At 47.7% G+C, this 25,027-nt stretch overlaps 1 protein-coding gene and 2 non-coding genes across 3 annotated transcripts in view; all 3 read left to right on the top strand.

The window, feature by feature from the left end:
* ep400 (E1A binding protein p400) overlaps nt 1-25,027 on the top strand; it is a 42,080-nt gene that overhangs the window by 12,299 nt on the left and 4,754 nt on the right. Inside the window, 43 exon segments of the mRNA XM_042102438.1 lie at nt 396-474; nt 570-634; nt 1,093-1,150; nt 1,272-1,361; nt 1,781-1,894; nt 2,331-2,524; nt 2,870-3,044; nt 3,273-3,409; nt 4,016-4,185; nt 4,454-4,628; nt 4,775-4,911; nt 5,551-5,737; nt 6,006-6,175; nt 6,602-6,794; nt 7,392-7,499; nt 7,502-7,577; nt 9,685-9,876; nt 10,756-10,953; nt 11,294-11,394; nt 11,692-11,996; nt 12,760-12,962; nt 13,467-13,636; nt 14,400-14,596; nt 14,815-14,926; nt 15,179-15,502; nt 16,012-16,086; nt 16,297-16,431; nt 16,529-16,573; nt 16,768-16,921; nt 17,171-17,406; nt 17,814-17,987; nt 18,240-18,287; nt 18,477-18,613; nt 19,940-19,996; nt 20,269-20,347; nt 20,905-21,084; nt 21,403-21,448; nt 21,572-21,678; nt 21,938-22,130; nt 22,537-22,667; nt 22,913-23,149; nt 24,246-24,417; nt 24,773-24,921. Coding sequence (XP_041958372.1) covers nt 396-474; nt 570-634; nt 1,093-1,150; nt 1,272-1,361; nt 1,781-1,894; nt 2,331-2,524; nt 2,870-3,044; nt 3,273-3,409; nt 4,016-4,185; nt 4,454-4,628; nt 4,775-4,911; nt 5,551-5,737; nt 6,006-6,175; nt 6,602-6,794; nt 7,392-7,499; nt 7,502-7,577; nt 9,685-9,876; nt 10,756-10,953; nt 11,294-11,394; nt 11,692-11,996; nt 12,760-12,962; nt 13,467-13,636; nt 14,400-14,596; nt 14,815-14,926; nt 15,179-15,502; nt 16,012-16,086; nt 16,297-16,431; nt 16,529-16,573; nt 16,768-16,921; nt 17,171-17,406; nt 17,814-17,987; nt 18,240-18,287; nt 18,477-18,613; nt 19,940-19,996; nt 20,269-20,347; nt 20,905-21,084; nt 21,403-21,448; nt 21,572-21,678; nt 21,938-22,130; nt 22,537-22,667; nt 22,913-23,149; nt 24,246-24,417; nt 24,773-24,921 — 6,285 coding nt within the window.
* LOC121716202 lies at nt 12,293-12,424 on the top strand. The gene has a single exon (XR_006033795.1). It is a non-coding gene; the product is annotated as a small nucleolar RNA SNORA49 (small nucleolar RNA).
* On the top strand, nt 13,894-14,025 carry LOC121716201. Its single transcript, XR_006033794.1, has one exon. It is a non-coding gene; the product is annotated as a small nucleolar RNA SNORA49 (small nucleolar RNA).

Raw genomic sequence — 25,027 nt, 5'->3', positions numbered from 1 at the left:
TGATTAAAATTCTGATCGGATCAGGCATTTTTATTCAGATTGAGGTGTTTATATGAGAATTTTTATTCCGATTGAGCTGTTATTCCATTTCTGATCAGATTAAAAATGTCAGACTAAATGTGGTTATTGAGTGAACAATACACAATGTCTGTCAACTGTGAGTCAACAGTAATAGATGTGATTGAGTAGAAGTAACAACCTGACACATCTAGGAATGTTGTGTCTGAGATATGGACCAAAAACAACATTTCCCAGGGAACACATTTTTATACCACACTTAACATAGCACATATGTTCACACATAACATTAGTAAATTCCAGGTGGTAAGTCTGAATACTCTAAAACTGCAGCAATGGTTATGTGATTAAAGTTCTCTTCTGTGTTCTGTCCTTAGGTGGTGGAGATCAAACTGCGCTTTGAGATCTATGAGAAACAGCAGAAGGCCCTCCGGCTGCAGAAAAAGAGTAGCAAAGGTAAGATTTCCTTAAAAAATGGTCAGATGTGTTTTTCTACGGAGTGGCTTATCGTATTACCGTAACTGTATTGCTGTGTTTGAAACACTTTGTAGGGCCGAGCACGAAAGCGACGCCTTCACCAAAGGAGGAGGAGGAGAAGAAGAAGGAGGCTCCAGCTGTAAGTGATCAGCTCGTTTTTTTTTCCTTTGTTTTGCTCCCTTCACACGGATCACGGCACATTTGTAGGTGCAGGCAGGTCACAGTGGTGAAATTGCCTGGTCAGATTCATTGTGTGCCCTCAACCTGGGTTCACTGTTTGCAAAAGTCTACTGTTGCTGCAGAAAGAAAGTTCTCCACTTATCAAATGTTGATTTTTTCACATTCAACTCTGGAAAAAATTAAGAGACCATTGCACATTTTTCTGATATCATCCTACAGTTGCTGAGTGACATTCAAATGAGTTGACGGTCTTATTCAAAATAAAGAGACCACTGTAAATTTGAATATGGCCGTCAACTCATTCGAATGTCACTTGTCAACCGTAGGATGACGTCAGAAAAGTGTGCAGTGGTCTCTTAATTTTTTTATTGGATGTGTAGTGGAAAGACTCATTTGCTCTTTTTCCTCCTGTCATAGGAGCAGCGATCTTCAGGCCGAAAGAGAAAGACCAGCTCCTCCTTGACTGATGAAGAAGGTAAAACAATGGGCAAGTGAATTTAACTAAATAAATTGGACTATTTCTTCAGATTTTCACTATGGTCGTGTATGGATATCAGTTGTTTGTGTACTGACCATGTGCGTGTGTGCATCACCAGTGGAAGACGAAGAGAGCACCATAGAGGAACAGGAGGCCATGGAGGTGGAAGCCGACCAGAAGGCCGAATTGGAAGACCTCACTAAAGATGGTTAGTGGATTCTCTCTCTCTCTCTCTCTCTCTCTCTCTCTCTCTCTCTCTCTCTCTCTCTCTCTCTCTCTCTCTCTCTCTCTCTTTCTCTTTCTCTTTCTCTTTCTCTCTTTCTTTCTCTTTCTCTCAGTTAATATGCGGTTTCATTGTTGTGCTTTGACAATACTGTACATGACAATACTACAGTCATTCTAATAAAGCAAAATGGAATTGAAATGCATGGTCAGTCATCACATTTTGTACAGGTATTTGTATCCTGATGTAGCCATGATTGTTTTGTTGTTGGACTTACCTCTCTCTCTCTCTCTCTCTCTCTCTCTCTCTCTCTCTCTCTCTCTCTCTCTCTCTCTCTCTCTCTCTCTCTATTTTCTCAATATCCTCCCTCTCCCTCTTTCTCTCCTTTCTCTCTCTCTCTGTAGCTGAGGTGCCCCTGGATGTGCTGGTGAAGCAGTATGCTGGAGCGTATGCTGAAGACTTTGAGTGGCCACATCCTGCCTCCCACAGTGAGGATGAGGAGAAAGAGGACGTCGAAGGTGAGCTCACTTCCTGTCTGTTCACTCTTGATGTTCAAGGTTCTACTTTACGGCCGAACTCTTGCACAATCCATGCCACACGCAGAACACTGAAGTGAGGAAACGGAACGCGTACGTCCCCGAAACACTGTTAGTAAGGTGCAGAGTCAATGAAAATATGACAACGATAATATGAGAGAGAAAAAACAACTCCCAAAACAAAACAGCTCCTTTTTAAAACAGACAACTGATAGCTCTGTGAATTGAGTGTATATCCAATCCATGGCATACCAAACTGGGTGAGGCATTTAAAAAGCCTTTATTATAATGGCTACAAACAGTTCCCATTAATAATTGAATGTGCATTTCGATGGTGTTGCTCTTCAGTCTATTTTGGCGTGCAGGCGTTGCAACGCTCACGGCGTGCTTTTCTCTTGTGCTCGTTTTCTCCGTACAGAGATGGAGGCGCCCCTGGGCAGCCCCCATGAGGCGGTGCTGATTGACTCGCTGCTGAGCATGGAGCAGTACCGGGGGACCGAGAGCACCTCGTCAGCCGCCACAGACGGCAGCAAACCTCCCAAGGACATCGCTGAGGTGGCCTCCGCCACAGAGCTCATCCTACCCAAAGGCCAGGCCAAAACCAGCTGCTCGGTGAGTGCCCTGACATAATTGTGTGTGTGTGTGTGTGTGTGTTGGGTCAGTCCGCATTTATTCAGTTTGATCACTTAATCAGTGAGCTCTTTGGGTCTTGATGACAGCAAGAGCCACAGTACTCTTGCTGTTGGCTTTTGTCATCTGAACATCTGAGTCGTCTGAGAGGGTGTTGTCTGTGGTTTCCTGGGAACATTTGCAACGATTGATGGCAGACATTTTCATCTAAGTGACTTTCCAATACAAGGGAGTGGGTGTAGTAGACCTCATCGGTATTCATCTCCTCTTTCTCCCTGTCCTCTCTCCTACGGCGTTTTTTTTTTCCCTTTTCCTTTATTCCCCCAGCGGTTCCAGCCTCCGTCCCTGCTGCACGGCTCGCTGAGGGACTACCAGCAGGTGGGGGTGGACTGGCTGGCCAGCTTGCACAGGAAGCACCTGAACGGGATCCTGGCTGACGAGGCTGGCCTGGGCAAGACCGTGCAGACCGTGGCCTACATGGCCCACCTGGCCTGCAATGAGGGTAAGAGGGATCAGTAGCTTGACGCCACCGGGACTTCCCAGAGCCCACACAGACCAAGACTGATCTTTTTTGAGTCTCAATAGTCCTTGTAGTGATTTATATCCAAATGGAATATCATACCAGAATATCACCTTTTCACAGTCCTCTTGTGTAGATGGTACAAAGGCAGAGGTCACCAATGTGATTGTGGTTTGTGTGCGTGTGTGTGTGTGTGTGTGTGTGCTGCAGGCATCTGGGGTCCCCATCTTGTGGTGGTGCGCAGTAGTAAGCTGCTGAGTTGGGAGATGGAGTTCAAGCGCTGGTGCCCCGGCCTGAAGATCCTGCTCTACCTGGGCAGCCCCCGCGAGCGCAGATACACCAGAACGGTACAGTCCTCTCTGCGGTCCTCAAAGAGCGCCGACACAGCCCCTGATTATAATGTTGTTTGGAGATTTAGCCCAGTCTAGGAAGAACTCAATTGAGGTGTGGAAGGATGTGTAGTGTCTATAAAAAGTATTCACCCCCCTTGGATATTTCCCCTTTTATTGCTTTAAATTAAATTGACAAATATTCACATGACAATATGACAATATTCAAATGACAAATTTATTAGACCTTTTTTTACAATAATGTCTTTAATGTCAAACTGAAAGCACATTTCTACAAAGTAATGTTAATTAAATAAAAATATATTTTTTATTATTCCATTTATAAAAGCAGTAAAAGTGGAAATATCCAAGGTGGGGGAATACTTTTCATAGGCACTGTAAATGCACCAGTAAACCAGTAAAATGAATATCCACCTAACACTTGAAATGGGGAGCAATGTTTGTAAATTGGAGCCCAAGTTATCTGCAGATATCACTAAAATATGTCAGCGTAGTGTTCTTTGATTGGTTGCTGGTTAGCAGTTACACTGGAAACTGTTTGACATATACAGGGTTACAAATGTGAAGTTGACTTGATGTGCATTGGTGTGTGTTTGCGTGCAGTGGTGGTCGGAGGTGAATAGCTTCCACGTGTGCATCACGTCCTACAAGCTGCTGATGAAGGACCAGAGTCACTTCCTGCGTCGGCGCTGGAGCCATCTGGTGCTGGATGAGGTGCAGCTGCTCAAGAGCATGAGCGAGAAGCACTGGGAGACAATCTTCACCATCAAGAGGTCAGTCAGGACCCACACACACACACACACACACAAACACAAACACACACTCACTCACTTTGCTAGTACTGCATGTCATTATGAATGAAAAACATAATAGAAGTGTGTAATGTACTGGAAATCATAATCTGAAGTGGTAAAAGCTATTTCCAATATGCATGCATCTCCTAAGTATCTGATAAATAATAAATGTAATGAATTTAACTATGGTGTTTATATGGGTGCTGTTCACTCTAATCCCAACCTGTTATTGTTGTGTCCACTGCAGCCAGCAAAGGATCCTGCTGATTAACAGCCCTCTGCAGAACACGCTGAGGGAGCTGTGGACCATGATCCACTTCCTGCTGCCCGGCATCACCAGAGCCTACGCAGACTTCCCCGTCAAGGCCGGCACCGACCAGAACCAGGACTACTGTCACAAGCTCGTCATCAGACTCCACAGGGTAGAGAAACATCTGCATACACACACATACATACAACATGCGTGTACACACACACACACAGACACACACACACATACAGTATATACACACACACAGACACACACAGACACACAAGCTGTTTGACTCGCCGCTCTCTCTCCGGTCAGATGATCCAGCCATTCATCCTGCGGCGCTCCAAGCGAGAGGTGGAGAAGCAGCTGCCCAAGAAGTACGAGCACATCCTCAAGTGTCGCCTGTCCGTGCGACAGAAGAGCTTATACGAGGACGTCCTCACCCAGCCCAGGTGAGGCCAACACACACACACACACACACACACACACACAAATCTGAGGATACGTAGGAATTTCTAAGAAGCATAAGAAATAGATGCATTTTATAACAGAGACCACCGTCAAGATATCTGATCTTATCTCTCAATAGACCTCTAAAGTTTGCCATTTTTGCCCATATAAGGAGATCTTGAATCTTCCTATTTTTCTTAAAAAAAAGAAAAATAACATGGGGAATTTGAATTATTGCATTTGTTAAACTCTCACGTGGTCGAAGAAGTCTGGAATTCAAGCGTTTTTCTCTCTTGCTGTTGCTTTTGGCTTTTGTCATCTGAACATCTGAGTCATCTGAGAGGGTGTTGTCTGTGGTTTCCTGGGAACATTTGCAACGATTGATGGCACTACACTACACACTTTTGTCCTCTGCCTTCGAGTAGGTACTGTGATCTTCGCTACATTAAGACGGCGAAGTTTTGCTACCCCGGAGCTAAGTTGCAGTGCAACTTGCCATAGGTAGTTAGCTTCGATTATGGGCAAAGATGGCAGCTTTGGGTCCATTTTGGAGCGAACTTCAGAGGACTATTGAGGTCAGTCAAACATGTTCATCATCACTGCTACATGACTAACCCCCCCTGTCCTCTGTCTCCCACTAGTGCCCAGGAGGCGCTGAAGACGGGCCACTTTGTGAGCGTGCTGCAGGTGCTGATGCAGCTGCAGCGGATCTGCAACCACCCGGACCTGCTCCAGACACGGGACACACGCAGCTCCTACACGTGCCAGCCGCTGGTCTACAGCACCCCCTCTCTGCTGCTCGACGCACTGCAGCGAGACCAGCGCGAGGTGAGGAAAGTGAGACTGCGTGTTTGTTTGTGTGTGTGTGTGTGTGTTTGTTTGTTTCTGTTGGCCTGCTGGGGAGAGGTGGTTGTCATATCATTTTCAAACAAAGTGTGCCTATAGGGAAAAAATGTCATTCAAAGTGATGGTATCTGGGTGTGAATTGCAAGAATAAGGCCAAAGCACCCTCCAGCTTTTAGTGTAAAAAGCTAAGCTTTGACTGTTTATTGTGAAACTAAATGTCTGTGTGTGTGTGTGTGTGTGTGTGTGGTAGAGCTTGGACCTGTCCTTGTTCGATCTGATCAACAATGAGAACAAGCTGAGTCGCTATGAGACTGAGGAGGTCATCCCCAAGCTGAAGGTGACCCGGCAGCTTATCGAGGAGATCCACAGCGCCCCAGAAGCGCCAGCCCGACCCAAAGCCTGCAAGATCAAACCCATGAAGTATGTAGTGTGCACACCATTCCACACACACACACACAAAGTACACATGTATGTGGATGGACACACACACACACACACACACACACACACACACACACACACACACACACACACACACACACACACACACACACGTGGATAGGCATACAAAAATATACACTATCCACTGCACAAAGGCCAAGATCAACACATGAAAATGCCACATGCTGCCACATTTACCCATATACAGATTATTCCACCACTGGGTGTTACATGCCAAATGTGTAACCTTAGGATGAGACCGTCTTAAACTTTATTGCCCTAGTTATTCCATAGCTGCCTTTTGAAGTGAAAACATGTGCCCTATAAAACTACTACTATCTATAAAATACTTTGACGTTTTCTCTTGGTCAGTCTTCTGAAGCTCTACACATGGTATCTTCCCAGGTTGTTCCAGCCTGTGCAGTATGGCACCAAGCCCGAGGGCCGCCTGGTAGCCCTGACCGGCACCAGCCCGGCCCACCGGACCACGGCCAGCACTGCCGCCCCCACCACTACCACCGCTGCCACCCGCCACCCCCCGGAGCCACGGCCCAGCCCAGGGGCAAGTCACCGGTCACTACTACAGCCTCCACACAGGGTAAGAACACAAATACACACACTCACACACACACTCACACACACTCACACACACATATACACACTCACTCACACACACACAACAAACACACAACCAGTTGAACATTAAGAATGGGAATGGCAATGTTTTCCGTGTTTGTGCTGTTTGGGTATGGACATTGTATGTGTGTGTTAGATGCAAGTTTTGCTGTAGTGTCTACTAAACCTTTTGACCACAGGCCCTTGGTGCTTTATTGCTTGGATTTTACTAATGAGTGTTAAAAACTGCAACTTTATCACTAATGATATAAGACTTGTGATATAAGCTTTAATAACTGGTTGCATTTTATGTGTATATGTGTGTGTTAATGGTTAATGATAACATTTTATCCTAATAAGAATCCTTGAATGCACTTTCATGATTTAGGGGTCTCTCTATCATTAAACAGTCGTGGAAAATCTAGTCATTGCAGTCATTCCATTTTGCCATCCCTCATGCCATACAGGCTACAGACAGCCCCCAGTGTTACAGTACTGTTATTGTCTCAGATGGCCTTCCTAACAGTAGATCCCTTGACCCCCTCCGCCCCCCCTCCCTCCTTCCATTATCACTCCACAGCGGTTCAGATGGCCTCCTCCTCTTCCTCCTCTGCCCCTCCAGCGGGGCGGGGGGGCGTCCCACTCCCTGCCCCCCTCCCCACGGGCGCTGTCCCACCCCGGGCGATCGCGCCCCCTCAGGCCCTGCAGCCGGGCCTGGTCTCCCAGAGGCTGGTCCTCAGCTCCCAGGCCCAGGCACGCCTGCCTAGTAAGTGGGCTCATCCATCACCCTCTTCCTCCCTCCCTACCCACCCCCCCCATCTCTCTCTCTCTCTCTCTCCTGCTCTCTCTCTTTCTCTCTCTCTCTCGCTGAGCACCCCACACGTGTTCATCACAGCAGACGAGGGCAGGTGCACTACAAGGCAGAGAAGAGGGTGAGCGAGAGCCACCAGGAGGCTGCTCTTAGCTCTATTTGAAAAGAGCTGCTTTATGACACAAAAGAGGCAACTGAAATATGAAGTGCATATGATAACACCACTAATACAACTAAAAGGTTATCTGATGATAAATGAAAGTTGACCCTAAAAATATGTTGGTCATGTTGAGTGCATATTGAAAATTCATATTATGTTTTTTTAGTTTTTAGTATCTAGTTATATAAAACATTACCATACATGAAAGCACAACTATAGACGAAGTCCAACTAAGATTAAAATGACTGGAGAGCTCAAAGGACTCTGGGAGCTGTAGTCCTCCTGCTGGTGCCTCTCTCAGCCTCTTGTCCCCAAAGACTACTGCATGACCAGCACCCCTCATCCCCCTCAGTAGCCCACCCTCATTCCCTCCACCGGCCCCCCTCCTCCTCACCCATTCCCACCCCCTGTCCCCCAGCCTTGGTTCTCTCCTGCTCCTCACCCCCAGCCTTGGTTTTCTCCTCTTCCTCCTCCTCTTCCTCTTCCTCCTCCTCCTCACCCCCCTCACCCCCAGTCCTCTCCTTTAACACTAATCCCTCTTTGTTTCTGAGCCTGCAGAGACACGGGACCAGACCCCTTACAGCACCAGTTTCTCTTTGATCCCCCCCTCCCCCCCACACCTACTCTTTTAGTTGATTAACGTATGTTGTTGTTTTGGTTGTTGTTTGTTTGTTTGTTTGTTTGTTTGTTTGTTTGTTTGTTTGTTGCAGTTTTGGTTTGTTCTCTTTTCTGGACTCCTCTGTCTGGGCACTGCCAGATGTGCACTGCTGCCAAGCATGATGCAGTGGCCATGCTTCTCTCGGAGGGGGGTCCCCAGTGCGGCCTCACCCCCTTACCCACCCACCACACCAGAGACCCTCTCAACCACACTGCCTCAGAGCTGAACTCAACACACACACACACACACACACACACACACACTCACACTCACTCACTCACTCATTTAGACCAGTGTTCTACTGAGCACACACCCAAGGGTCCACTAGGGTCTGAGTGACTTAAATGTCATGACTAAAGTGTGCGTGCCTTGAAGCTCTGTGCAGACTTCCATGTACCCACCGATTTTATTTATTTTATTATTATTATTATTATTTTTTTTTGTTACCACGCAGTCTACGCTGCAAAAGCCCCTATGTGCGCATGGACAAACTCTAATAAATCTTATACCCTATAATCAAGGCCATAGTGACCAGGCACTTTACATAATTTACATTACTGAGCCACTAATGATATCATCATATAATCAGGTCACATGCACCAAAACACACAAGGTTAAGAGTAGAATCTGTGGGTCCCCGATTCCCAGTATGCCTAGTGTTAGTGGATGACCACCAGCCATACTGGGGATAATTGTTGGAACATCCAGATCAGCTGATCTAATCAGGCTCTGATGGCGTGTGGTTGAGCAGGCGGTGCACTGCACTTAACTGACAAACTGTGTTTGTTTCAGGCTTCTGTCTGTGTTGAAGACTGCTGTGTTTTTCTTTTGGTTGCCTCTGACCCCACCCTACCCCACCACCCTGTAGGGTTTGGTGACAGTTTGACAAGACCCACTTGGTTTTAACCCACCCTGGTTGTGCATGTTCTAGTTGCGTTGGTCACACCTTCAACTAACCAAGACACTGTTGGATTTGGATTGTTGGGATTTTTGGATTTGGATTTTGTTTACAGCCACATTTTCATGACTGATTTGTGTGATGTTTTTTTAATTTAAGCTTTGTGTGTGTGTGTGTGTGTGTGTGTGTGTGTGTGTGTGTGTGTTTGATGTGTGTTGATCTGTTCTTCCCTGTAACGTTTGTGTTTTTTTGCGTTATTCTTGTTGTTTGTCTGTCTGACTTTGTGTGTGTGTGTGTGTGTCTCCTCTTTTTCCTGTGTGTGTGTGTGTGTTCTCCCCTGTTGAAGGTGGAGATGTGGTAAAGATTGCCCAGCTGGCGTCTCTGGCGGGTGCCGGTGGTGCCGCGGGTGGTCAGGGCCGTGTGGCCCAGCCGGAGACGCCAGTCACCCTGCAGTTCCAGGGCAACAAGTTCACGCTCTCGCCCAGCCAGCTGCGGCAGCTTACCACTGGCCAGCCCCTGCAGCTGCAAGGCACTCTGGGTAATGTACAACCAACATTCATACCTCTTTCTTATATTCCCCACCTCTGTTCTGCTCTCTCTGACTGGACTGTAGCTGACTTTCTATTGTCTAATTTTTAGTCTGCATTTTGTTTTTTAATTTTAATTTGTAGTATACCTTTTTAGTCTGCATTTGTTTCTGGTTTTTAATTTGTAGTAGACTTTTTAAGTCTGTGTTTGTTTTTGGTTTTTAATTTGTAGTGGACCTTTTGTAGTTTACTACTGTCTTCATTAGAGAAGACAGACCTTACTGTCCGGCCAAGGCTCAGGCCAATCCAAACTTTTCTCATCTGTTGTTCCACGTTGGTGGAACACACTGCCAGTTCCTACAAGGGCAGGGACATCCCTCTCCATTTTCAAAAAACTCCTGAAGACCCAGCTCTTTAAAGAACATCTCCTCTCATAGCACCACTTACAACAAGTCTTGCTGATCCTAGCACTTAGCCGTCTTGAACTGACACTCAACTGTTTAAAAACAGCAATCACTGATGCACTTATTCTTACTGTACTCTACCGTTAAACCGTAAATTGTCCTAAAATTGTTGAGAGAATTGCTTTAAAACTTAACTGTCACCATGTTGTTAGTCGCTTTGGTTAAAAATGCGTCAGCCTAATGTAATGTAAAAGATGATGGATGTGTTTTTCCTGGTCAGGTTCTTCTCCCTTTCTACTAAGTCTATCAACCCACAGTTATAGTGCCACCATTGTAACTCTCTCTCTCTCTCTCTCTCTCTCTCTATCTCTATCTCTATCTCTATCTCTATCTCTATCTCTATCTCTATCTCTATCTCTATCTCTATCTCTATCTCTATCTCTCTCTCTCTCTCTCTCTCTCTCTCTCTCTCTCTCTCTCTCTCAGGTAACATCCTGCAAATCGTCTCGGCTCCGGGCCAGCCGTTGCTTCGGCCGCAGGGCTCCATGGTGATGCAGACGGTCGCCACTCAGCCGGTGGCCGTGCCCAACGCCACCCCGGGCACCCCGGGCACCCCTCCGCCTGCCTCCGCTGCTCCCGCTGCTGCTGCCGCCGCCGCCGCCACCTCCACGACCACACATCCAGGTGAGGCGAGAGGTCCGAGGCATGAGGTCACCTCACTACAGACATTCACCCTTAGCACTAAAACAGTACTTAGCACGGTAAAAAAGCGAGTCCAATAAACGATGGGGTTTTATTAGTAGATCCATAGATCTAGAGTTGTAGCGCATAAACACTCATGTATAACTGCCTGCATCAATGAAATCTGCACCATGTTCAGAATGAATCTTGCGGTTGTACAGGAACGTCAAAGGCCGTGTCTGCACATCTTCGGTACACTAGTATTGATTGGTGTGTTGTGCTTGTGTGCAAAAAGCCCTGACTTTTCTATCACGTTTTTCCCCCCACAATGCACCTGGAGTAGCAACAGGTACCCTCTCGGCCACCACTAATGCCACCAACTCTGCCCCTCCAGACACTGCAGCCAATGGCAAGACCCCTACCTCCACACAAGCCATGCAACAGGTGATGTCCACATGCAATACACACATCATTTACATCTTTAACCTTTCTTTTTAATATCTTTATACAATTTTTGTGTTTTTTTTTTTGTCCATGTATATGCATACGCCTATGTATATGCGTACATGTATATGCATATATGTGCGGATATATTCTTGTGCAGTTTTGCCTGAATATGTGTGGATGTATAATGATGTTTGTGCACAGTTGACTGTGACTAGTTTGTGTGTACATATGCACTAATGTGTGTGTGTGTGTGTGTGTGTGTGTGTGTGTGTGTGTGTGTGTGTGTCCTGTTAGGAGTCGAGCGAGGAGCGCCTGCAGCTCTCTCGGGAGCGCCTCACCCGCCTGCTGACCGTTAACGAGCGCCGCTGCTCCCGCTCGGTGCTCTACGGCCGCGACCTCCTGCAGGCCTGCTCGGCACTCTCCCACCGCCGCCCGACCCACGCCGCTGCCGCCTCCGTGGCACAGCCCCAGTGGAGCTGGGTGGGCAGCACCGGCTGCCAGAGGGCCCGCCAGACCTGCGTGGGCACGGTGGCGCCCCTGCGCTCGGCCCTGCTGTCCCGCACGGACAGACAAGAGGCCGGAGAGGACGTCACCAGAAGGTATGAGACGAGCGCAGGCTGAGGGGGTCATCATGTAACCCCAACCCAGCGTCAACAAACTCCGTTCTCTCTCGCCGGAGGCTGTCTGGTGCTTCTGCTTGGCTCTCGTGTGCATGCAGTCAGGTGGTGGTGTTGGGTGTAATGCATTTTAATACCCCATTCACTTTTGGTCTCTACCATGGAATCTAGCTTTTCTCTCTGTCTTTTTCTCTCTGTCTTTTCCTCTCTTTGCCTCTGAGTGTGTGTGTGTGTGTGTGTGTGTGTGGGTGTGTGTGTGTGTGTGTGTGTGTTGTTGGTTTCCCCTTCTAACACCGGGATATGCTGTCATCTCGCAGCAGTCCCGGCTTTTTCACGGGGACAGAGTAACGAGCGCTCTTCCCTCCCTGGAGGACGCTATTCCTCTTCAGGGCCTAAGAGATGCCGACAGTGATTGTCTGGAATGAACCGCATGGCTGTGCTCCAAATGTTCCAATTACTATGCTCTCTGCTCTTCATCTGCTTCACAAGTGGCACTTCATGCTGTGACTGATACTTTCTCATTCTCATCCTCCTCTCTGGCCTCCCTCATCTTAAAATTGAATCGAATTTGGTCCATCGTCTGTGGGTTTTGTTCTTGGTTTAATTTTTGGATATGGAGACTCCTTTTGTCATGAGGAGCCTTCAGTTGAAACTTTAATAAAATGTTGCTCGCTTCGAGTTAGGCTGTGAGAGCTCGGAAATAATATCCAATTTCTTTTATTTTATTTGATTTATTTTGGTCCAGGTTCTCCTGTGTGGTTCCTGCTGCTGTAGCCCCTCCTCCACAGATGTACGCAGCCAATCCGCCGGCTCCCTACAGCCTGGAGCAGAAGTCCCTGACGCGTCGCCTCCAGGAGGCCGCTGCGGCTCACTCCTCTGACATCCGCCGGGCGGCCTGTGTGCCTCTGGTGTGTCTGCCCGACCGGCGGGCCCTGGAGGTGGACTCAGGTCAGTCAGTCAGACAGACGTGGCAGATGGGTTTTCATTTCTGTTCCCTTTTATAGTGAGATTGTTTTATCAACATGAGTGCCTCACCCCTCCCCACCCCACCACCTACCCGCAGTCTATATATGGAGAGTTTAGTTCTGAAACGCTTTAAAAACGTTTAAATGAATTTTCATAAATAATTTTTTACATTTTGTTTTCAAAGTAATTTCAGTAGAGCTGTAATTGGGTATTGTTGTTTGATTTGTCTTTACTCAATCACACACAATATAATAATACTCAAACACAATTGCAGTTTTATTGACATTACCTGAAATACACAATTAAATTACATGACTTTAAAAAATGGCATCCAAAACACATTCATCAAAAATGGAGATATAGTCTTTTGGAACCAAACTCTTAGCTTTTGATGACTAAGAAAGTCCATATGTTGTTAGTAGAAGTGAACATGAAGTGAGGAGCTGTCATCTGAGATATCTGACCTTTTGGTGTGTGTGTGTGTAGGTAAGCTGGAGGCTTTGGCCATCCTGTTACACAAGTTGCGGGCGGAGAACCGGCGTGTGCTGATCTTCACCCAGATGCTGCGCATGCTGGACATCCTGGAGGCCTTCCTGGACCACCGCCTCCTCACCTACGTGCGCGTGGACGAGAGCCTGAGCAGCGAGGAGCGACAGGTACGGCCGATCTCCGCTAACACCCTTCGTCATCATCAGCATCATCACCTCTCATTCATTCATGTGCTTCTGCTCTCGTGTGCATGCAGTCAGCCAGGTTTTGGGTGTAATATCTTTCAATACCCTTATTCCCTTTTGGTCTAACTAGCTTCTCACTCATTCTTTCTCACTCACTCACACTCGCGCACGCACACACACACACACACACACACACACACACACACTCTCTCACTCACTGTCTCTGTGTGTGTTGTTGGTTTCCCCTTCTAACACCGGGATATGCTGTCATCTCGCAGCAGTCCCGGCTTTTTCACGGGGACAGAGTAACGAGCGCTCTTCCCTCCCTGGAGGACGCTATTCCTCTTCAGGGCCTAAGAGATGCCGACAGTGATTGTCTCGCATGAAGTGCATGTAATGCACGTCCAAATGTTCCAGTTAATATGCGCCGTGCTCTTCGTCTGCTTCAAAAGTATCACTTGATGGTGTAATTGATGCTTCATGCTTCTCATTCCCATCTTCTCATCCCTGGCCTTTCTCATCTATACAATTTCACCCATTGTTTGTGGGTATGTTCTGGGCTTACTTTTCTTGGCATGTTCATCTCTGTGGTTGTATTTTTTTTTATATATTGCATGAGTGAATTTCTAACCTATGGCCTCAACAATGATTGGCTAGCACAGTCCGCATCTATGGGCGCTCTAAGAGGTTTGTATGATACGGAGATCCTTTGTGTGTGATACTGACTCTGCTGGTGTCCTCCTAGGAGCAGGTGAAGAGCTTCAACCGGAACCGGCAGGTGTTCTGCACCATCCTGACCAATCGCTGCTGCTCGGCCGTGGGGCCCGTGCTGGACGCCGACACCGTGGTGTTCTACGACACCGACCTGAACCCCAGCATGGACACCCGCACCCAGGAGTGGTGTGACAAGATCGGCCGCTCTAAAGACATCCACATCTACAGGTCAGTGGCCAAGAGGTTTGATTTGTGCTGCCTAGTGTATCAAAAACAAAAACACACACACATCATTGTTTTGTTTATTTGTCTTTGTTGAAAGTAAAAGTGGTCAGTCATAAACATTGATGAACTTTAGTATTTAGAAAAATCTGGGTGTATTGAAAGTTTCAATTATACAATTTAGATGTTTGTGCTACTACAACAAGTGTGTGTAACTATTGCAGATTGGAGAGTGGGAACTCCATAGAGGAGAAGCTGCTGAAGAGCGGCACCAAGGACCTGATCAGAGAGGTGGCAGCCCAGGGCACAGACTACACCCTGGCCTTCCTCACCCAGGTGAGTGGCCCCCAACGCACCCTCACATAGACAGATGGAATTATGGGATGAGATAAACAGTGTGTATTGTACTGTATATTATGAATTTGGACGTGCCTCTAAAGGTTGCCTCCTGACTTACCCACCTTTCTCTCTTATTTTCTCTCTCTCTCTCTCTCTCTCTCTCTCTCTGTCTCTCTCTCTCTCTCTCTCTCTCTCTCTCTCTCTCTCTCTCTCTCTCTCTCTCCCCTCCCCTCCCCTCCCCTCCTCCAGCGGACCATCCAGGACCTGTTTGAGGTGGAGGCGGGCTCGGGGGAGAAGGTGGAGGAGTTTGTGGTGCTGCACCAGGAGCCGTCCGCATCGGAGGCCATCTCCCCCCGCGTGGCGCGCCCCTACATCCAGGCCCTCAACCACATCAGCCTGGAGCCCACGCTCGCCGACACGGAGGAGGAAGAGGGGGCGGAGGAAGACGAGCTGGATGAGAAGAAAGAAACGCAGCAGCAGCAGGAGGTGAAGAAGGAGGAAGCAGAGGAGGTGGAGGAGGACGTGAAGGAGGACGCCTTGCATTTGGAGGAGCTCACTGCGGTCATGGACCAGGTACACTGGCCTCAGTAATGACTTGTAGTAGCCGAGTGCAGTGGTCTAATGTCAGTCTTCAGTCTGATTATACTATTAAATCTGTAATGTAATAACATCCGTAATGTAAATCTGAATAAATAACCTTGAGTATTAGATTTCAATCCGATTAAACCCTTCATGTAAATAATACTTTATTTGAAGATCATCATAACTTCTGAATGGAGATGTGTCATCATGGAATCAGATTTTTTACTGGTTCGCTTAGCATATAAACTGGAATATTCCGAATTCTGATAATGGTCCGATTGGTGTTTTACCGTAATCAGATTATTCTGCACTTGTAACGGCATTGATTGTGTGAGTTGAAATTGTGATTAACCTGCAGAGTAGGTAGTTTCCCTCCTACTTTATCTATTTCAGGTGTGCACCACAAACGCTGATGTCAGCAATGCTATTCTCAAGTGGAATGTCATTGTTCAGTGCTTTATTAAGCTGTGAGTAATGGCTTCTTTCCTCTTAATTCCCAGCTGACGCCCATAGAGAAGTACGCCCTGCACTACCTGGAGTATCTGCACTGCAGGGAGGATGAGAAGATGGCCCAGGTGTGTGGCTTCCTCCTTCCATATTTGCCCTCACACTGCAGAATTGCATCCACACAGCACACACATTGAACATAGCATAGCAATAACCAACATTTTCCAAATGGGTTTTTCAATAAAGTGATGAATATCGTCATTAGTGATGAAAGCTGTGCAGACTGGTATAAGCAGTGCAGTGATGGTGTGTGTGTGTGTGTACGTGTGTGTGTTTAGGAGCGTATAGAGAGTGCCAAGCATGGCTGGGAGCTCGAGCAGCAACAGAAGCTGAAGGTGGAGCAGGAGGAGAGGCTGATCATGGAGGAGGAGGATGACCTCTTCACTTACACCAGAGAGGATGCCTACAACATGGTAGCTAGCACCGCAACACAGACGCCACACTGAGATGAGCCGTTATTCCCGTAGTGTCTTGCACAGGCTAATAAAGTTTTTTTCCTCTCCCCATCAGGAGTACGTATTTGAGCATGAAGACGGCCAGACGGAAATCATGCCAGTAAGTTTACTCGTCTACAATGTTGGGTAATGGAGCACACATCTGTAAAATAGCAACGCCATCGATTCCCACACAGAGCTATTACATTTGTTTATTGACTGTAGTCAAACTAGCAGGCTACCCACACTACTAGCAATTGAAGGACTTGCACGTTAGAATTGCTACTTACACATCTCATTGTGTTTTGTTTGCAGCTGTGGACCCCACCGACACCGCCGCAGGATGATAATGACATCTACATTGACTCAGTCATCTGCCTGATGTACGACACTGCACCCATGCCAGAGTCCAAACTCCCACCTGTATACGTGCGCAAGGAGCACAAGAGACTCAAGATGGACCCATCTGGTGAGTATGACCCCCCTCACACACACACTCAGCCCCCCCCCCCCCCCCTCCCTTTCTCCCGCTCTCTCTCTCCCTCTCCCTCTCTCTCTCATACATACACAGAACTCCTTTTTTTATCACCACATATTATTATCCACATTCCTGTTCAGTGTTCATGCTTTGTGTCTAGGAACTAGATCTTGTGCTTGTGCCAACCTTGTGTGTGTGTGTGTGTGTCCGTGTCCGTGTCCGTGTCCATCTCTGTCTCAGCGGTGGGCCGTAAGAAGAAGAAGGGGCACGGTGAGGCGGTCATCCCGCCGCGTTCCCTCTTTGACAAGGCCAGCATGCTGAAGGTGCGTCGCGAGGGCAAGGAGCAGAAGAAGAACTTCTCGCTCAAGCAGCAGGCGCCCTTCCCCAAGCCGCTGCCTGCCCTGGTCAAACCGGCCGCCGAGGCCGGACAGGACAACCCCGAGTGGCTCATCAGCGAGGACTGGGCACTGCTACAGGTAACACCGAAACCCAGCATACCTGAGTGGAGAGAAGCTCCTAGTCTTTATCCTTCTGCTTTTTGGTCTGATGTCCACCTTTCTTTGTTTTTCTTTGACCGTTTTTTACAGTTTTCTGGTGTTCTTACAGTTTTCTGGAGTTCTTGTTTGTTTGGTTTTATTTTTTGTTTTGTTTGTTTTTTTCTAGCAGAATTGGTCCTCTTCCCACACTTAAGTTTAGATGGAGACTTGATTGTTTATCTGTAGTTGTTAATAACTAAAGGTTATTGCAAATAGAACGTATGAATACTGAATCTACTGTGTAGCTGTCTAGTTCAGATTGTTGAAAGCTGTATGTTGGGGTGTATGCGTATGGAACGTGTGGGACTTTAACTGTGCCCGCTGTGCTGTGCTGTGCTCTTCTTCAGGCTGTGAAGCAGCTGCTGGAGCTGCCGCTGAACCTGACCATCGTGTCCCCGGCTCACACCCCCAACTGGGACCTGGTGAGCGACGTGGTCAACTCCTGCAGCCGCATCTACCGCTCGCCCAAGCAGTGCCGCAGCCGCTACGAGAACGTCCTCATCCCCCGTGAGGAGGGCAAGGTCAGTCACACACACACACACACACACACTGTTTTTTCACTATAAATCAGTCATAGGCCTATACATTGACATTAGGATGAAATACAGCCATTGCATACAATATTTCTATACAATTTACCTTCTCACAATGGCATGTTTGATTTACCAGCACAGATATTTTAATACTTTTGTGAACACAGTCTTGTCATTATGGTTTGTGTGCCAAGAAACATACTGTGGAATATCAATCTTTTCTTTCCTGTGTCCCTTTAGTTGATGTACGAGGCTAATCCCAAGAAAAAGACCAAGAGCATTTATAAGGTAGGAGACATTTGTGCAGCGTGTTAATTCTCAGGATCCGTTCGGAGTTAAATGGATCAGTAAAGGCAGTCAGTGTTTTATTAAATTGTTGGCTTATGGATGGCTAAACATAAATATGGTAGCGCTATATATATACATTGGCCATCAACTTTTTGTATGTGTGTCTGTCTTTGCCCTGTGTGTGTGCAGTCCAAGAACAGTCGCCCTCTGCGTACGTGCCAGATCTACACGCAGGACGACAACGCCACCCACATGCAGCTTTACAGCAGCCGCTTTGAACTCATGAAGATCATCGCCAGCAAGAGGAGCCCCCCAATCAAACCACTGTAAGACATGCTCCACCACATCACATTACCTTACGCCACTGCTTGGGTGAATTTCCTATTGTGATGCGGTGTTTAGAACGTCAATTCTTTTTTTTTTTTAATTGCGCACCTATGTAGTAGCTCCAGTTTTTTGGCTGTATCACACTTGTATTTTAATTCGCCAAACTCGTTGGGAAGTTGAAATGTACTGTCATGTTGCTTTAGAGCTATGAAATAATCTGACAGACATTCAGGACATAGCAAAACTGGCTGTTCAACAAATGCCTTGTTGTCCATTATCCCTTACTTACACACCCTAATCAAACCACTGTAAGATGAGGCATGCTCCAACACAACACATCTCATGACCTTACACACCCCAATCTGACATGAGCTGACATACCTCTACATACATCTATCAGATGAGCTCCTGGTATTGCAATTGTTGCCTCATCAAATCACCGGAAGATATTGTAGTAATTATCCAGAGAAGGCCTATGTACCACTGTGCAACAGAAACCATTGCCCAGTCAACCTGATTCACGTAAGCTGTTTGTTGGGACTTGCCCATTACAAAACCCCTAGGTAAGCACCAAATGTCCACAAGCCCAAGCCTGTGGACATTTGGTCCAAAACCCAAGGATGCTTTATACAGAACAGTCAGCACATATAACAGACGCTTTGTATAGAAGAGTCAGCACATATGACATAAGGCTAAACTGATGTCATATATTATTTCATGGAAATTACAGCGTACCTTTCCACCAATATGATCAGTTGGCTTCCTTCTAAAAACCCTGATTGGTTTACGAAAACGTCAGTCACCTGCTGAGGAGGCGAACTCCCAATTCTGATTGGACGTGTTGCGTATAGGAAACAGGAGGTCCTTGGACCTCGCTTCTAGCATAAAAGATGGAGCACAGTAGCTCCTTCTTCAGATTTTGCGCATCTTCTCACTGGGAAGTATCTTCTGTAGAATATCCATCCACTCTACTGTGCAGTGGTACATTGGCTTAGTCTTAGTCAGGCTGTGTCACTGTTGTGGTATTGTGAGTAAACTTCTATTGTCAACCGTAACTCTCTTGTCTCGGCTCTTGTCTTGTCTCCTTGGATCAAGTTTTCTTCAGAGTGCTAATTGGTCTTTTAGTGAGAGTCTGGTGTGGGTTTTTTTCACCACAATATATCTGTAGCATCATGAAATATGTCATATCCTAGATCGCTACGCTGTTCTGTTAAGTTTGGTGTAATCACTGCTCGGGGTAACTGTGCCATCTGTTTGTCTAATGATGGGGAGTGCCCGTCTCTGATGTAATATTCTCCTTGTCGCTTTTGTTTTGTTTTTTTCAGACTGGGTATGAATCCATTCCAGAAGAACCCCAAACATGCCTCTGTCCTGGCAGAGAGGTAACATCAACCTTCATAATTCATTCTAAAATGAATTCAGTTGAATAGAATCAAGTTGAAGCAAATCAAATTGTACCCAACAAAAAGTGAAGCGCTGTCATGACCTCCCCCGCCCTGGTCTGTTAAGGCCGGGTGGAAATTGGGTTACCGTGAGGGATATGGGTTGCGAAATGTGTGTGTGTGTGTGTGTGTGTGTGTGTGCACGCATCTCTGATATGGCAGTGGGACAGTACTTTGTGGACGTTTACATCTGGTCCTCTCTCCATTTGCAGTGGGATCAGCTACGACAAGCCACTGCCCCCAATCCAGGTGGCCTCACAGCGAGCCGAGCGAATTGCCAAGGAGAAAAAGGTGTGTGTGTGTGACAGTTTTTTTTCCAGCACCTTTTATAACATCGAAAACATGTGAATATTAGAATAAGCTGCTTTACTTTCCCATAAAACAGCCAAGCTCTTTGGCTTGGGTGTATTTTGCACTGTAAAAATGAGCCAAGCAATCCATTAAAATGTCAAGCCCTAACAAACACTCTTCAGGTCGGGGAGTAAACCAGACCACCACGTTCTGTAAACATGGTCCACTCATGGAAATTACTGCATGGCGTACCCCTTGCCCCAAGGCAGGTTTGACAACCTATGTGTTAGTACTAACAGCACCTTCCTCTCATCTCTCTCTCTCTCTCTCTCTCTCTCCTCTCGCTCCTCTCCTATCGTCCCCTCTCCTTTCGTCCTGGCTCTTCTCTCTCTCTCTCTCTCTCTCTCTCTCTCTCTCTCTCTCTCTCTCTCTCTCTCTCTCTTTTTTCTTTTTTTCTCTCTTCCTCTCTCTCCCTCCCTCCCCCTCTCTCTCTCTCCCTCCCACCCTCCCTCTCTCTCTCCCCCCCCCCCCCCCTCCCTCTCTCTCTCCCTCCGTAGGCCCTCGCCGAACAGCAGCGGGCCCAGCAGCTAGCACAGCAGCAGGCGGCGGCGGCTGGAGGCCCCCAGGCCGGCGTGGTCCAGCCCCAGGTGCAGGCGGCTGGGCAGGTGCAGGCGGCGGGAGTCCCTCCGCAGGCCGCCGTGGCTGGAGCAGCCGCCGTGCCGAACACCGCAGTGCTGGTGAGGAGGAGACACACACACACACACACACACACACGCACACACACACAGCCATAATCAACGCTATTATCATACTAATCGTTCTAAAGTGCAGCTGCTAAAGTGCAGCTGTTTTATGTGTGTGAACTGAATGAGTTAACATCTGTCTGAATAGCGCACACACACACACACACAGCCATAATCAACGCTATTATTGTACTAATCAATCTAAAGTGCAGCTGCTAAAGTGCAGCTGTTTTATGTGTGTGAACTGAATGAGTTGATATCTGTCTGAATGACAGTCGTGTGTTTTATTGTTTTGTTTATTTTCCTCTCCAGGCTGGAGCTATGAAAACCACTGGAGCTGGCGCGAGCATTACATCAGGTAGGGTCTGGTCTTGTAATGCTTGATCTTCATTGGTGATGTGTGGTGGTGTGTAATTGTTTTCTACTTCTGTGTTCAGTGCATGTTCTGTGTTCTGACCTTCTGTGTATGGGTGCCTTTCAGCTACAGTCGCAGGGAATGTGATCGTAAACACCGTGGCAGGAGTTCCCGCCGGGCAGTTCCAGGCCAATAAACGCTTGGCCTCCCCAGTCATCCCGGGACCTCTGTCTGTACGTAGAGCCCTCTCACACACACCACACCCTCCCATCACTCTGCCAAGGTTATTGCAGAGCCAATAGATTCATGCAACTAATAATACGTCCTCTGTAGATGCATCTGCTTTGCAATTGAACTGTTTGTCGGATTATACTTTCAGCCTCTAGTTGCTTGTTCATATGACTGACCCTCTCCCTCTCTCTCTCCCTCTCTCCCTCGATCGCCCTCTCCCTCTCTCTCTCCCTCTCTCTGCACCCTCTCCCTCTCTTTCAGGCGGCGGGTACGGCCACGGCTCAGGTGGTGCACGCGCAGCAGAGAGCCGTCCCAACTGCAGCTGCTCCCGCAGAGGTCGCCGCCATAGCAACCGGCCACGTGGTCCGAGCGGTCACCCCAGTAACCGCCGCCGCAGTCGTGTCGACCAATCTCACCCCGGCCCAATCACAGACCCGCTCGCTGGTCACTCCAGGTACTCCAGATCCACAGTGTGCGCACTCTTTGTCCTCGGGTCAGTGAGAGGGCCTGTTCAGTTAATCCGCTGTGATCCTCTGTTGATCTGGGTACTGCTTTGCAAAACAGCTATTGAATTTCAGGACTGCGATAATTGATGTCCCCTCGTTTTAAGACAAAGGGAGAAAAGGGCTTTACAAAGTGTGAGCAAATCCTGACTGCCTATATCTCTTTCTCTCTCCCCTCCCTCTATCTCTTACCCCCCCCCTCTTTTTCTGTCTCTTTCTTTCTTTCTCTCTGTCTCTTTATTTCTCTCTGTCTCTGTCTCTCTCTCTCTCTCTTTCTCTCTCTCTCTCTCTCTATCTATCTATCTATCTATCTATCTATCTATCTATCTATCTCTGTCTGTCTGTCTGTTCCTCTAGCTGCAGGTATGCAGCTGCCTCAGGGGAAGTCCATCACTCAGGCTCATCTGCAGATTCTCAGGCAGCAGCAGCTCCAGCAACAACAGCAGGGAGCCTCGCCTCAGATCAAAGCTGTGGGCAAACCACAACAGGTACACACACACACATGCAGTACAGTAACCATAACAATTCAAAACAAACTAACAAACCACTCTTACGCACTTACACTTACGCACGCAACCTGACACAAACCTCTTTCAGACTTAGCCACACACTGACACACCCACACGCGCACTCAACCACACGTACATACATACATACATACATACACACACACACACACACCCACTCACACACTCACTCACTCACTCCCTACCTGTGTGTGTCTCTCTCTCAGGCTGAGCTGCTTAAGCTGCAGAAGCAGAAGCTCCAGTTGGCGCAGCAGCAACAGCAGGTGGCAGCTGCTGTAGCAGCCGCCCAGGGTGCCCAGCCCGGCGCCGCCCAGCAGCAGGCCCAGCAGGTCCAGGCCGCCCCCTCTGCCACCCAGGCCAACCCCCAGCTGGCGGCCGTCGCCGCACCTAGACCCGGGGCCGTGCTGACGGGCACCGTGGCCAACCTGCAGGTGGCACGCCTGGTGAGTGACGAGGGCGTTAAAAAGTTCTCTGACAGTGGGCCCGAACCCAGGTGCTGGCAGGACCGCTCAATATTTGAAAATATGATGCATAGTCATTTTAAAAAAAATCTTTTCAATTCAGGCACAGAAATGTTCTGTGCTTTAAGCCCCTTGAGTGACAGGGAGGGCTGCTTGGAGGCTTAACACCAAGAACGATAACTATATAGCGATAACTATATATATAAAAATAACTATATAGCGAAAACTATATAACAATAACTGACAGTCACCCCAACGATAACATTTTTCATGACTCGTTATAGTTTGTATGAACGGCCCTTAACGCTTCATGTGTGGTTGTACTGGAGGTGAAAGCGTGTCATGTTAAAACAGTGTGACAAAACATATCCTGCAAGCCAATGAAACCACAGGCTGTCCTGGGTGTGGAGGTTCTCTATTGAAACAGGATGCTGTGGTTGTGTTTCACTTTAAACCAGGCAATCTGGAGGACTACAAAACATAGCTAATAGAAAATACCAATGTCCTCCACTATCCGCACGAGTGGAACGCTCGCATACAATACAGAGGATGTGGGCTTTATTTAGGCCCATGTTTCAACAGCCGGCCAGCTCTACAGAACTTATCCCTGTCTATTACTAGCCACGTTTACATGGACAGTTTTTTTTTTTTTTTTTTTTTTTTTTTTTTTGGTCATTCCAATAAAACTAAACCAATTGAAAAATGTGTGCCGTCTGTTTGCATGGGTTACGCTCTATTCCCATCCGGTGCTCTCAATCACTTTAGAATCTTTGATCAGAATAGCCGTTGTTGCCTACTTTTCCTGGAAGACAGAAGCAGTCAATTGGAAAAGGAACGAACTACACCACCTCTTTCATTCCGATTAAAATTCTGATCGGATCAGGCATTTTTATCATGATTGAGGTGTTTAATACTTTGTATTCCCATTGAGCCGTTACTCCGTTTCTAATCGTATTAAAAGTGTCCATGTAAACGTGGCTACTGTAGTGTTGTCCTAGTTCTCGGGTTCAATATCATGTGGTAGTGTGTGGTTCGTGTCCACACTGTCTCTCCTGACCCCTTCTCTGTCCACTGCTAGACGCGTGTGCCAGCCCAGGGCCAGCTCCCGGCCCAGGCGGCCCAGACGGCGCAGGTGGCGCTCTCCAAGCCAGTGGTGTCGGTGCCCGCTGTGGTGTCCTCCGCTGGAGTCACTACCCTGCCCGTCACTGTGGCTGGCATCAGTGTGGCCATCGGACAACCCCAGAAAGCAGGTAAGGGTCTGTCCTGTGTCCTTCTTTTCATTGTTTATTTCTTTCTGTTTGTCTCTCTCTCTCTCTCTCTCTCTCTCAGTTTTTGGTACATAACTATATAGCGATAACTATATATAAAAATAACTATATAGCGAAAACTCTCGCTATATAGTAGACAGACGCAGGGGCCACTTTGACTAAACATCATCCACAAATGTACACACTACCATAGTAGTCTCTCTCTCTCTCTCTCTCTCTCTCTCTCTCTCTCTCTCTCTCTCTCTCTCTCTCTCCCTCTCTCTCCCTCCCTCCTCTCTCTCGGGTAGTAGTGAGTGTGTGTGTGTGACGGTCTTGTCTCGTGTGCTCGTTCCACCAGGTGGCCAGGTGGTGACTCACCCGTTGCAGGTGCAGCAGGTTCAGCAGCTCCTGCGGCAGAAACAACAGCAGGCCGCCGCTCAGGCAGCCGCCGCCGCCCAGCAGAAAGCTGCCCAGCCCCAGCAGAGCCCCGCCGCCTTCCAACAGAAGGTACACACACACACACACACACACACCACAATCAGTAATGCAAACTCATACACAGACACAGCAACGTAGTCTCATCATCCACAAATGTACAGACCCTTCCCCCCCT

The sequence above is a fragment of the Alosa sapidissima genome, chromosome 8, assembly GCF_018492685.1.
Source record: "Alosa sapidissima isolate fAloSap1 chromosome 8, fAloSap1.pri, whole genome shotgun sequence".
NCBI classification, from domain to species: Eukaryota; Metazoa; Chordata; class Actinopteri; order Clupeiformes; family Clupeidae; genus Alosa; species Alosa sapidissima.
The sequence above is the reverse complement of the archived record's forward strand: the minus strand, read 5'-3'. Positions and strand labels throughout refer to the sequence as shown.